Here is a 14,437-nt window from a genome sequence, read left to right as displayed (position 1 = left end):
ATAGAAATAATGTATTATATCAAAAACATGACAAAAGATTTGAGCACTGAAGGTATATTAAAACTTAATATTTGCTATTCCGTCTGATCTTTTAGAGCAGGAACTGGATTTTACTTGTTTATTTTTTAATCTCTTGTAAAGGACAGCATATGAAAATGTAAGGGATGTTCACTGAACTGATTAACTGATGAATTTTTTTGTAAGACGACAAAGTGAAAGGAGCCCAGTTCTCCAAAGAGAGGTCCTTGTAGAAACATTGGTCACTACCATCTGGAGGGCATAATCATTCCTGAAAGAATGTGGGAAGTGGTATTTGTTCTGTCCATTGAAAAACAAATGTTAAAAAGTAAATTTTAGAAATTTTCCTTTCACTCTTACTGTGACTGCTATATTGAAATGTATTTTTTCTAATGATTAATTGAATCATTAGGGAGAAAACCCTCTTACTTTACAGTATTGATATAAAATGATCTCAAGGTCATTGATATGAAGTGACCACCAATGTAAATATCTTCAGAATACACACACACACACACACACACAGAGATGTAATTATTTAGCATTTTTGTGTATGTATGATTTTCAGGGTTTCATTATGTGACAGTGAAAATGAAAAAATTCAAGATAGGTAGTGGAAAGGGTGATGGATTGTTATTTTCTCTCCTGTGTACTTCAGTGCCATTTACTTTTTTGTTTTTGCAGGTGAAGACAGATGACAGAGTGGTTAAGATGGACCTTGGTTTACTCTTCCTAAGGTTACACAAATCAGATGCTGGGACCTATTTTTGCCAGACAGTAGAGCATAGCTTTGTCCATACGGTCCGTAAAATCACCTTGGAGGTAGTGGAAGAGGAGAAAGTCGAGGATATGTTTAACAAGGACGATGAGGAGGACAGGCATCACAGGATGCCTTGTCCTGCTCAGAGTAGCATCTCGCAGGGAGCAAAACCATGGTACAAGGAATTCTTGCAGCTGATCGGTTATAGCAACTTCCAGAGAGTGGAAGAATACTGCGAGAAAGTATGGTGCACAGATAGGAAGAGGAAAAAGCTTAAAATGTCACCCTCCAAGTGGAAGTATGCCAACCCTCAGGAAAAGAAGCTCCGTTCCAAACCTGAGCATTACCGCCTGCCCAGGCACACGCTGGACTCCTGATGGGGTGAGACTATCTACTGTCTTTTGAAGAATTTATATTTGGAACGTAAAAAAGTAAAGAAATAAATAAATCATCCAACTTCTTTGCATTACTTAAAAGAGATTTCTGTAATACAGGAATGACTATGAAGGTGTTATAATAAATTATTCTACATACTCATTTGACTGGATAAACTTTACATAAAATTAACTAATTTTTTAAATAAATGCATTGCTTAATGGTTTCTCATTATGTTTATCAAAAAACAACTGTAGCTGTCATTTTCAGTACTTGGCTGCTTTTCTGTGAAAATTATTATTTTACTTTTGGAAGACTTAAGATTATTAGAATATTGAAGAAAAATTGGAGACTTTTATAATCATGGTAAATATAAAACTAAATATGTTTTAATATTTCTGAATTTTTCTTTTCCATCACAATGTAAGATATGCAGAATACAAGATACTTTGGCATTCTCATGTGAACTTTCTGTACTCTTTAAGGATTATTTTATTAGTGTTGTTTAAGCCATGAGTGTTAAGTAGCAGGTGTGTTGTGAGTGCTGTAACCCATGAAAGGAAAAATGTGGTCATTCTGAGGCTTGTGCCCTTCGTAAAATATTCATTAAAGTACATTCACACTATTTTTGCTTTATAACACAGTCTTTAATTTTCACTCACTGTGGAAATAAAAACTAAGGTAACTTCTCAGAAAGATATCAAATCTTCTCAGAAAGAATGTCAAATCAGATGAAGTTATAGTTAGAATTCTAACTACTGTAAAAGATTTTTGCTGCCCTCTTGTGGTAAAAAAATTATATTCTCACACATTTCTTTTTTCTCTACAGACGGATATCTGTTTAGGAAAGATTTGAAAGCAGATTATCAGTAGGTACATGGATACATCAAGTTCATTTGCAGAAACAAATAACTGAAATTAAAAACATGTTAATCCTTGTATCATACTTTAATATGAAAGTATTGTTTATAGATAATTTATCTCACAAGTCAAAAATGAAGATTTTGCAGCACTGAAAATCTATTAAAGCTCCAAATTTTAAGTTTCTAAATAATCTTCGCTGAAATCTAAAATATACTATAACAACCATGTTTTATTTGTGAAAAAAATATTAAAGTGATTTGCTCTCAAATATCAAATTTTCTTCTCTCTTTTATATTAAGAGACAGGAAATTGTTTCATGAGTTCACTTAACTACTGAGATATTCAGAGCATTTTTACCTCTCTCTTAAATATTATAAAAAACAATTGTATTTTTAAGAATGTTTATTTATCAAAGTCTTTCCTTCTATTAAATATTTAGCAATTACCTTTCTAAAATATGAAATTTTGTAAGATGTTTTCACCTAAATAAAAATTGAAAGCAAGTGGATTACACAGGAGAACCATTATGAACATTTATTTAGATATTAATCTTAAACAGTGTTTATTTCAGTTTTCAAAGTTAGCTTATAGGTTATACATTTAAGTTAAAGTGCTGATAACTCATAATCACTTGCAATTTCATTGTAAAATTAAAAAATACATAAATATTTTAAGAAAAATTTAAGTTTATTCAGATAAGTCACCATGCTTCAAAAGATCTAAGAAATGCAAATATACTGAAAATTGACATCCTCTGAAAATTCCACTTGCTATTTACCCAAGAATCCACTGGAGGTCATTACTGCCATTAAATAATAACTGAAAAGACTATGTAGTGAAATGTATTTTTAAAAACTATATTCAGTAAAAGCCTGCTCAATTTGGAGAAATAGAACCACAAACACAGATCACAGGGGCCTTACAAAGTTTATGTCTGAACAAATAAGTCAATTAAGTACACTTTATTGAAAATTGCCTTCCATTAACACACAAGAAAGAAAGCAGGATTTTCTCCTGTATCTGAATTTTAAAATTAAAAAGGCAGATAAGACATAAATAGTTATCATTTTAATTGCAATAACACAGACAAGTAGTTAATGATGATAACAATGGTGTAACTTGTAAACTAAATATTTGGTAACCGAAGCAATAGGCAGAGGAAAATAGCTTTTCTATGACACAAGTCATAAGAAGTCCATATACTGAAGAGCGTTTGATTAAAATGAAGTGACTATTAACCAGAAAAGAAACATTTTACATAAAATGCTAAAATTTATTATAGGAAAATAAATCAAACCCAAAGAAAGTTTATTCAATGCTAATTTGAAAGAAAATTGATAAGAAAACTTTGAGGGCCCAAGTCCACAATTTGGTGAGACCACTAAATTTTACATATAATTATACACACACATATGTACATATATATGTATATAATCTTGCTTCCTGCCTGTTTATGGCAGTACTGAAGAGAAATGGGAAAGAAGAGGGAGGGAGAGAGAAAGATGAAGGGAGAGAGAAAGCAGTTTCCAAGGATATGTTTCATGTCCCGTCATTTTCTCATTTTCTCCCTCTCTCTCGCAACACACACACACACACACACCTCACATACTATAAAATAAATCTTCACTGCCCTATCAAAATACAAATAAATCAATCTATGCTGTTCTGTCCTTCTTGAGAATCTAAAACATACCACAAAAATATATCCCCAGTCTTTTGTTCTGTCTGAGGTTAGAATTAATTCAAATTCAGAATCTGTTGTGAGAAATGCCCAGGCTTTAAAAATTAAAAATGGATGGATCTTCTCTGAACTCAGGGAGGGCACATACTTAGACACCTACAAGACTTGGAGGAATTAAGAGTTCACCCTTCATCTCACCAAATTTTCCCCATTTTTCTCTTTCTTGCAGAAGGAGAGAAACCATGCTCTCTAGCAACATTGAGCAAAAATCATAACCACTCATCCTAATTTCTAAGGGGCACCTCCATCGAGGGCCAGTCTCCTGCTTCTTTAGACCTCTTCTCTCTTTGTTACAGGAGAGGACCTGTGGATAGACTTAGTTTTGACATAAAACAATGCCCATTCACCTCCTCCTTCAGCACAACTTCACCCATTGGGCAAGAGATCCAGATTTGTTAACAAGAAAGATTTTACTTCGTGATTCCACGTCTATAATTCTATATTGCTAATTTTTTTCTTTTGTGTGAATTACTGAATATTTCAGTGCAAAGCTATCAACTTGGAGAAACAGGGATTAAAAATAAGGATAAACACTAATAAGAGCTCTAGAAAAAAGGGAACAGAAAGTCTGCCTGTTTAGTAAGTGGCAATTCCATACATATTTTAGAGTTTTTCTATCTAAAATGAGTTAAATACTTAGAATGTTTGTAATGAGTGTTCGATATGTGCTATAGGTTTTAGGGTTTTGTAAATCTTCATAGTAATTATAAACATTTGTATAATTTGTAAAATACAATAAGTCATTTTGAGTGTTGGTGTTAAGCATGAAACAAACAGCAGCTGTTGTCCTTAAAAATGAATTGACCTGTGACACCTGTAGCCTAATAAACATATTAAGAAAAGTACTTAGTATTGTATAGATATTTGGATTCCAAGAGAAAATGCAACATTTATAATAAGAAGTCCATACTCTTTTTCTTACAGCAGAACGTCACACTGAGTTCCATTTTAAAAAAGGACTCATTTTTTCAGGCCAACAACTGTTGCATTTGAATCAGATATAAATAATAGATTTTCCACAAACACTCAGCTGATTGTAGCAGTGTTATTTAAGCTGGTATGTTTATTTTTTTTTTTCCTGGAAGGATAGCTTTATATTTTGGCTTTCATTATAAATTGTGTTCTGCTTGTGTTTAAATGGCTTACTTATAAGCTAGAGCACTATATGGGAGTGTTCTTCTCTGTATGGTATCCTTTTATTTGCTTGGCTGGGTTCATAACAGTGTGTGCCATATTCTTTCTTTTCACTGATTCTAAGCCATGAGACTTATTAGCATCTGGTGGCAAGCTGCAGGGACCATTAACAGTGTGTCTCTTTGACTACAACGTGGATCTGCCACTACTACGCGCTATGTACCATTATGTACAATCTCTATTTGGCTCAACTTCGATGAAAAAGAAATAAATATTTGCTAAACTCTCAAGTGTCGTCTGGGGAGCATTTTCTAAGTTTTTGCCAACTGAACTCAAGTTTTTTATATTAAGCCTAAATGTAAACATACAATGCCAGACTACCACTGTTTTTTTTTGGATTTTTTTTAGAAGTTAGAAAAGAATTCAGTTTTCTTTCCTGGGATATTTATAAGCCAACTTTCCTACAGAGGAAAAAGTCTGTTAACTTCATTACCTTGCAGCAGTTGGGTTTATTTATGCAACCTCGTGTTGCTAGGACCAGCAGCCAGAAATTCCTTTCAAAGTTTCATCATCCAGATAAGAGATATGAAAAATGAAAGTTTTTAGAAGGGTAACTCGTTGAATGTTTACGATTTTTGCAAGCCTCAAGTTCTAGCTTGATGTATCTGAATTGCTATTTTCTCTGTTATTTTTATAAGACCTTGGGAAGGCCATTTAAACGAAGTGTGGTGTTAAATAAACTTTTGGGGGCGCATTTTGTTTCTGAGGAAATTTTATTGTATTGGTAAGTAATTAGTTACAATGTTTTAAAAGAAAAAATTGGCAGCAGCTCATGGAGTGTGTCTCTGGCAGCTTTATGATGTGACAATGACATTAATGGTAGTTGTTTATCATATTTCAACTTTGCATTCATTTATGATATAGGCCTACTTTTAGTATAGTATTTGATGAACTAATTGAAACTGTTCTTCAGATACATTTTCAGTCTTTAGTCAGAGGAAGAAGAGAGACAGTTATGGTAACTAGAAATCTGTTGCTTACTATTCAAAGGAAACAAAGGTATCCACCCATCTTTTTATTCAAAAACAGTATGCCAGGCACTGAACCAGGCACTGTATAAAGTCTAGAAATGTTAATAATCCCATTATTACACAGATAAATAAAAATTAAATTATGTTTTTAGAGACTATGTTTGCAGTGTTTATTGGAAAAAAATCCCAAATCTTCATTTTACTTTATAGCGCATGAAATGCAACAACAGTGTAGTTTAATACAAGTATTTAATCTTTCAGAAGTACAGTTGGTATACACAGGGGATTAGGTCCAGGGCTCCCATGTATAGCAAAATTCATGAATACTCAAGTCTTCCGGTCAGCCCTGTGAATTAAAATACAAGAAAAGTCTCCTGCCTCTCTGTATGTGGGTTTCATATCTTATAAATACTTTATTTTCCATCTGCATTTGGTTGAAAACAATTCACATATAGATGTGCCTTTGCAGTTCAAACCTGCATTGTTCAAGAATCAACTGGACTTCTAATTATGAATGTTGAGACTCCTGGTCAGGATGACATTTAGAAGCCAGGCTTTGATTCAGAGGAGTTGCAATAATGTAGCAATAATAAATGGTATATAAAAAGAGAAATAATTTAACAAAAAAGAAAGAGATCAACATAGAAGCATAACATCTTTATGAATCTGCCCCTACATTTGCCTTCTTCTCATCCATCTTTACCCAGCAGCCAAAGTCATCTTTCTACCACAAATTCAATCCTTGTATAACTCTACTTGAAGCCATTCATGGCTTTTGCTTGGTTGATATGGTTTATGAACCAGTAATGGAACATAAATGCAAGGCAATGATTGGGCTTGAAGCCATAAATCTGGACACGTGTTCAGCAGAAGATAGTGGCAGCAGGAAGCCCAGATCCTGCACAATGAAAGGAATACGTATGATAGATGCCAGGTGAAATGTTAGGACTTCTCACTGCTTTGGGCAGATACAGAAGCCTGAAATCTGGGTACCTACCATTGCCTGGGGTTTTGTCATATAGGAGCTGCATGTAAAGCCAGCTAAGGCTAGGACACAGACTCATTGCAGGTCCCAGGACTGCCTTAACCCCCTTTTCCTCTTCACTTCTCTTCATGACCTGGGATCCCTGGAATATGAGACGCCCAAGTCATCTCAGTACTAGAGCCTAGAATAGCCAAAGAACCTTTTCTGGTTTAGTAGCCCTGAGGTAGGGATAAGGAGGTGGAAGCAAAATAAAAGCTACAGGCAAAGTACTAAAGACTGAATTCTGTCACATCTCTCTGGTCACCCCTAATTCACATGTTGAAGTCCTGACCCCCAATGTGGTAGTATTTGGAGATGGAGTTTGGGGAGGGTAATTATGGTTAGATGAGGTCATGAGAATGGGGACCTCATGATGGGATTAGTAGCTTTATAAGAAGAGGAAGGGAGGGAGGGAGAGAGAGAGAGACAGGGAGAGAGAGACAGAGAGAGAGAGAAAGAGAGAGAGAGAGAGAGAAGACTGGAAAGGTACCATCTGCAAACCAGGAAGATGGCCCTCACCAGGAACCAAATCTGCTGGTACCTTGATCTTGGACTTCCCAGCCTCCACAACTGTGAGAAATGTGTCCGTTGTTTAAGGCACCCAGTCTATGACATTTTGTTATAACAGACTAAGCAGATTAATACACACAAGAAAGCACAGAGAAAGGTGGGGAGATTAAGGATAAACAGAAATATTAGAACCCACAAACAAAATATTTCAAAACATCTCAAGATATCTAAAGTTAAGTAAATAATGATATCCAGGAAAAGTGATGAAAAGTAGCCTCAGGTATGACGTTCTGAAGGTCCATAGCTTTTATTAATTATTAAAAGGATAATTGACCTGAAGGTCAAGAACAACTGTACTAGTAAAATATATCACATTATAAATTAAGACATATGACCAATGATGTTAAATGACTTTTTAAAGGTAAAAAGAAGATGCAGAATGAGAAGAGAAAACAATTCTGTTCATCAAATTTTGTGCATTCTTGTAAAGAACACACTGTACATCTTATGGGATGAAATTTAACATAAAATACTGTATATGTCCCGGCAGAGCCTCAGAATGTGACTATAATCAGAATGAAAATTTGCATTCATTTTAGCAATCTATAGATATCTTGGTTCATTGCTCCTCTAGCCCAGGATGAAAACATAAAATTCATTGCTTTAATTTGCATTTCTCTGATGGCCAGTGATGATGAGCATTTTTTCATGTGTTTTTTGGCTGCATAAATGTCTTCTTTTGAGAAGTGTCTGTTCATGTCCTTCGCCCACTTTTTGATGGGGTTGTTTGTTTTTTTCTTGTAAATTTGTTTGAGTTCACTGTAGATTCTGGATATTAGCCCTTTGTCAGATGAGTAGGTTGCGAAAATTTTCTCCCATGTTGTAGGTTGCCTATTGACTCTGATGGTAGTTTCTTTTGCTGTGCAGAAGCTCTTTAGTTTAATTAGATCCCATTTGTCAATTTTGGCTTTTGTTGCCATTGCTTTTGGTGTTTTAGACATGAAGTCCTTGCCAACGCCTAAAACCACTATGAGATATCATCTCACACCAGTTAGAATGGCAATCATTAAAAAGTCAGGAAACAACAGGTGCTGGAGAGGATGTGGAGAAATAGGAACACTTTTACACTGTTGGTGGGACTGTAAACTAGTTCAACCATTGTGGAAGTCAGTGTGGCGATTCCTCAGGGATCTAGAACTAGAAATACCATTTGACCCAGCCATCCCATTACTGGGTATATACCCAAGTGACTATAAATCATGCTGCTATAAAGACACATGCACACGTATGTTTATTGCGGCATTATTCACAATAGCAAAGACTTGGAACCAACCCAAATGTCCAACAATGATAGACTGGATTAAGAAAATGTGGCACATATACACCATGGAATACTATGCAGCCATAAAAAATGATGAGTTCATATCCTTTGTAGGGACATGGATGAAATTGGAAACCATCATTCTCAGTAAACTATCGCAAGAACAAAAAACCAAACACCGCATATTCTCACTCATAGGTGGGAATTGAACAATGAGATCACATGGACACAGGAAGGGGAATATCACACTCTGGGGACTGTGGTGGGGAGGGGGGAGGGGGGAGGGATAGCATTGGGAGATATACCTAATGCTAGATGACGAGTTAGTGGGTGAAGCACACCAGCATGGCACATGTATACATATGTAACTAACCTGCACAATGTGCACATGTACCCTAAAACTTAAAGTATAATTAAAAAAAAAAAAAGAAATGCAAATTAAAAAAAATAATAATAATAATAAAAATAAAAATTCGTTGCTTTAGCTGAATAAAAGAATAAATGAATGAGTGGATGATGAATGAACAAATCAGTCAGAGGATAACATCATTTAGATTCAAGTAACAAAATACCAATAAGAAGTTATTTAAATGAAGAGGATATGTATTCCCTAATGTAACTAGAAATCCAAAGGAAGGCAGTCTCAGGGCTGGTTGATTCGGTGACCAGAAGAACATTTTCCAAAGCTCAGGTAATTTCCATGTCTCCTCTCTGCTGTCCTGTGAATTGGCTTTGTCCTCAGGCAGGTGCTCTAGGTATCTACTTTTTACGCCCACACAGGTACAAATGGTAGTACTTAAGATTATCTGCACATCCTCTACCCCAACCACACCAAAGCCCCACAAGACTTCCATACCAGGATTGGGTAAATACCCTTATCAGGAAATCTGGAAAAGCTCATTTCTAATCTTATAATAGAAGACAAAGTATATCTGTAAGAAAGAGAGCGGGAGAGAGGGAGAGACAGCTGTTTGTTAGAAAAACGTCAAGATCAGCTACAGACATCATCTGTTGAGGTAACAAAAAGTAGGTGGAAAACCAACATTTAAATTAAAATAAGTAACACTGGTGTGGGATAGGCTTTTCCTACTTCCTGAAATGAAAATTTAGAGAATTAACTCCCAACCTAAGAATCCAAGTTTTGACCAAATACTATACTCAGACAATGTTAAAAAATCAGGGTTTTTTTGTTTTGTTTTGTTTTGTTTTTGGTGCATTCTACATGTTTGAAATTCTGCTACAATAGTTTATGAGAAAGTCATATTTGAGAGTGCTTTCTGAGGATAGGTTAATCATGGATAGATTCATTATAAATAATTACAACAAAATGGGAAAAATATGAAGACCACAAAGAATATTCAGTTACATTTTACAAGACATAAAAAGAGAGTACATTTTTTTCTTGTTGTGCAATCTTTGAAGAACAGATGGCAAAAGTGGGGACACTTCAGGAGCACTCTTAGAACATCTGTTCCTGTCACTGTTAGGAAATTTAGTCTCATGGACTACAAAGCAAAATCTCCAGAATGTCTGAAAGGAGCCCTGGCCTGAGCCAGAAGATCAGAGCTCTAGTTCTCATTTTGATAGAACTAGAAAAACCTCTTCGTTTCTTTGCTTCCAAACATGTAAAATATGTTTCAGCTTCCAAATATGTAAAATGAGGTGGTTGGACGAGATGATTTTGAAACACATACCATTTATAACAATGTTTCATCCTTTAAAATGGGATTTCAATGAAAAGACCATGTTCAAATATCTTCTGCAGAAAAATCCAACACTTTAGTATGGAGACCAAATTACCTTTTCTTTAAATTTTTTACAAGTTTATTGATGTACAGTTGATGTGAAATAAACTGCACAAATTTAAATTATATGATTTGGTAAATTTTGACTCACCTATACATCTGTGAGCCCACCACTGTCAAAATAATGAATATATCTATTATCCCTAAAGCTTCTTGTGCCCTTTTAAATTAGTTTCTCTCTCCACTTCCTCATCCACTACCCAGGAAACCACTCTTCTGTTTTCTGACACTATTGATTAGTTTGATTAGCATTTTATATAATCATATACGTAGAAACATGCAGTTTGTCTTCTATTTGCCTAGCTTCTTTAACTCAACATCATTCTTTCCAAATTCTTCCATATTTTTTAGTTTCCCAATAGTTTACTCATTTATATTACTGAGCAGTATTCTACTATAATGGATATAGAAAATTTTGATGGACATTTTAGTTGTTTCCAGCTTTTGTCTACTACAAATAAAGCTACTTTGAACATGTGCAAGTCATTACGTGGACATATACATTTATTTCTCTCAGGTAAATACTTAGGAATTTCCAAATTGTGTAGTTGATGGTTATTTAACTTTCAAATAAGCTACCAAATAGTTTTCCAAAATGATTATACAATTTCACATTTTCACCAGCAGTGTATGAAAGTTCTATTTCTTGTGTATCCTAACACTTGATATATTGTCTTTTTAATTTTAGCCATTCTATTAAGTATGAAGTGACAGCTTATGGTGACTTTTTTTTCTTTTTGAGACAGAGTCTTTCTCTGTCACCCAGGCTGGAGTGCAGTGGCACTATCTTGGCTCACTGCAACCTCCACCTCCCGGGTTCAAGCGATTCTCCTGCCTCAGCCTCCCAAGTAGCTGAGATTACAGGCATGTGTCACCATGCCTGGCTGATTTTTTTTATTTTTAGTACAGATGGGGTTTCGCCATGTTGACCAGGCTGGTCTCGAACTCCTGTCCTCAAGTGATCCACCCGCCTCGGCCTCCCAAAGTAGTAAGATTACAAGCATGAGCCAGTATGCCCAGCCCTCATGGTGACTTTTAATTTGCATTTTCCAAATGACCAATGATGCTGAGCATCTTTTCATGTCTTCTTTGGGCCCATGACTGTTCAAATGTTTTGCCTATTTTTATTGAATTGTTTAACTTGTTTTCATTAAATTGTAAGAGCTCTTAATACAATTCAGACCCAAGGCTTTTGTCAGATACAGGTTGTGTAAATTTTTCAGTCTATGGGCGTTTTTGTTCACTTTGGTAACAATGTCTTATGAACAGCAATATTTTTTATAAATCTAATTTACTGACATTTCAAACTTTATTTTGAATTTAAGAATTTTTTGCCATCCAGAATATTACTAAGATTTCCACAATATTTTATTCTAAAAGTTTTCTAGTATTAGTTATTACATTTATATCTATAATTAATTTTGTATATGCTGGAAGCAGGTGTCAAGATTTCTTTCTTTTCATATGACTATCTAATCATTTGTTGAAAAATAATTCTCCTATTGAAATTACCTTGGCACTTTTTGATGAAGATAATCAGCTATTAAAAAAAAAAAGTTAGGTTGGCTGAACCAGGCTAAACTCCCACGCTTGATGGTATATCCCTGTCCCAAAATGTGAAACATTTTGAAAATATGAAAGCCTTTTGCTCTAGTTTTTAAAATTCTTTCAAATAATGATGCCTTTGATTTATTATGCACACTTCTTTAAAATGCGAATGACTTAAGAATTGGGTGGGCTGGAATTCATACAAGCAGTATCAGTTAGATCAAGCTAACAGCCGGGGCCACCTGAACTACTAAAAGGACATTTTTGATTGGGGATTGCGGCAGAGGGGACAAGTAGAGGAAAATTATAAATAGGTGTTTGGTCTTTTAGAATAGAACACTTTTAGGGAAAATTAAGGCCTAGGTTGAGACATTGACAGTAACAAAGGAGAAAGGTGCTCCTAGGGGTAAGGAAAAAGAAACTAGGAGTTAATACAAGGATATTATACAATGTTCCTTATGTTTCGTTTGCCCTTTATTCAGGAAAAAGGGGTACAATTTAAATGTGCTTTATAGAACCCCTTTATGTCTCCTATTGTCCACTTCCTGAGTTCTCTGATTCCAATGCCTTCTTCTTTCTGCATTTGAGGCCTCCACTCATAGAAAGCTAGTTACTATAGGTGAAGTATTTCAAGGACATATCAGCTAAAAAGGTTCTTATGGGCTCTCAAAGTAATCCAATAGCTGTTTATAACATTATTTTCTTAGGGGTAGTACCTTTTGAGTTAGACTATTTTGCAAAGGAATGCAACTTACTCCTTTGGGCGTGGGTTTGAAGGATTTCCTATGTTATATCATCATAAAATGTCATCTAAATTCCCAAAGATTTAATTATATGCAAACTAATCTTAATGCTAATATATTTTACTGCAATGTCATCTTCAACAATTTGAAATTCTTATTTGGTTAGTATATGCTTTATTAACCTGTGTATTATAATGACTGGAATAATATGTCAAATATAAACTCATTTGTAAAAGTTGTGCATCAATGGAAGTTTATTCTATCATTGTTATTCCATCAGGAGTGTTATTGCAGGTATATTCTTGGTAGAAAACTGAAAATTAGAGTATATTTTTAAATGTGAGAATGTCTCATTTCTTCAATTAATTAATTCCATTTGTAGAATACACATATTGGAACACTGTAAATTTATTCCAGTTTGTCACATTCTATATGTAGACAAGCAGTCAAAGCATTTCTAAACAGGAAACTTTAAAACTTCATTCATCTTGCCACATTTTATGATATAGCCCAATATAGCAGAAGAATACTACAGAATGTTTTCAGAGAATCCATAAATGAGAAATGAAAGCACTTTATTGAGGAGATCACTATTTGTTATGCTACATATATTTCTTCATTATCTAACTTCGAGGCATGTGGTAGATATTATATTCCATAGAGTACAAGGCTTTCTTTGCATTATGTAAAAAATTATTTCTGCACCAAAGGACTGCCTCAATGCAGGCTTTTAATAGCAGTCTCCTGCCTCATGTAATTCTTCTTCTAATCCTTTTGGCATATGTAAGTATAGATGTATTTTTAATTGAGGAAACTTCTTCAAATTCTATTACTAATTATCCTTAAAAAAAACCCTCCAAAAGCTCTACTTTTTGTACCGAATGAAACAAAAACTTCTTTGCTGACATTCAAGGCTCCTGCATTACCTCTCATGTGTTCTATGCTATGCACCAAACTGAGAAAACTCTCTGATTAAATTAAGCTGATTTTACTTTTTTACCTTGTGATCCTCATCTCCTGGCATGTTATAAGATAGAGACACAAATCCACTTACATGGCAGTGCAGACAAGCAGAGAAAACGTGATTATTTACTGTCTATGTCAATGCCTGGGTCTTTTTAACAAGCTTCCAGAACCTAGATATTAGGAAAAACACTTTTTAGCACTTTCGATTACAATTTAGTATGATGACATGACTTTGACAGTCCTTTCAGTTTGGCCTCAATCCCTTTTGCTCACTAATGCTCACAAGTGCTATCTCGACCCAAGTTCTCTCAGGAGCACCCAGGGGTATGTGGGAAGGAAGACTTACGTGATCATGTGTCATTGTGAATGACTGTATCTTCGTTTCCAAGTCATGCCTTAGGGTGCCCTTGGGATCCCAGAATCTTCAGCTGAATTACAATGCCAAACATTTTCTCTCAAGATCTTGATGACTCAACCCCCAAAATCTCTGGTAGTAAGTTACTCTAATATCTGTCTATGCCCCTCACTCAATGTTCAGCCCAGATAGTCTACTTGTAGTACTACATTGCCTCTTCTGATGAGTTAACTGCCAGTATC

At 34.9% G+C, this 14,437-nt stretch overlaps 1 protein-coding gene across 1 annotated transcript in view; it reads left to right on the top strand.

Moving 5' to 3' along the window:
- The window catches only part of SEMA3E (semaphorin 3E), a 283,628-nt gene extending 278,446 nt beyond the window's left edge, over window positions 1–5,182 (top strand). Inside the window, exon 17 of the mRNA XM_003822740.5 lies at window positions 703–5,182. Within this exon, the coding sequence (XP_003822788.1) occupies window positions 703–1,155 (453 nt within the window). The 3' untranslated portion in view covers window positions 1,156–5,182. The remainder of the gene's footprint in view (window positions 1–702) is intronic.
- Window positions 5,183–14,437: the final 9,255 nt, after the last annotated feature.

This window comes from Pan paniscus, chromosome 6 (genome assembly GCF_029289425.2).
Source record: "Pan paniscus chromosome 6, NHGRI_mPanPan1-v2.0_pri, whole genome shotgun sequence".
Lineage (NCBI taxonomy): Eukaryota > Metazoa > Chordata > Mammalia > Primates > Hominidae > Pan > Pan paniscus.
Note: the sequence above shows the minus strand (reverse complement) of the source record. Positions and strands in the feature narration are given on the sequence as shown.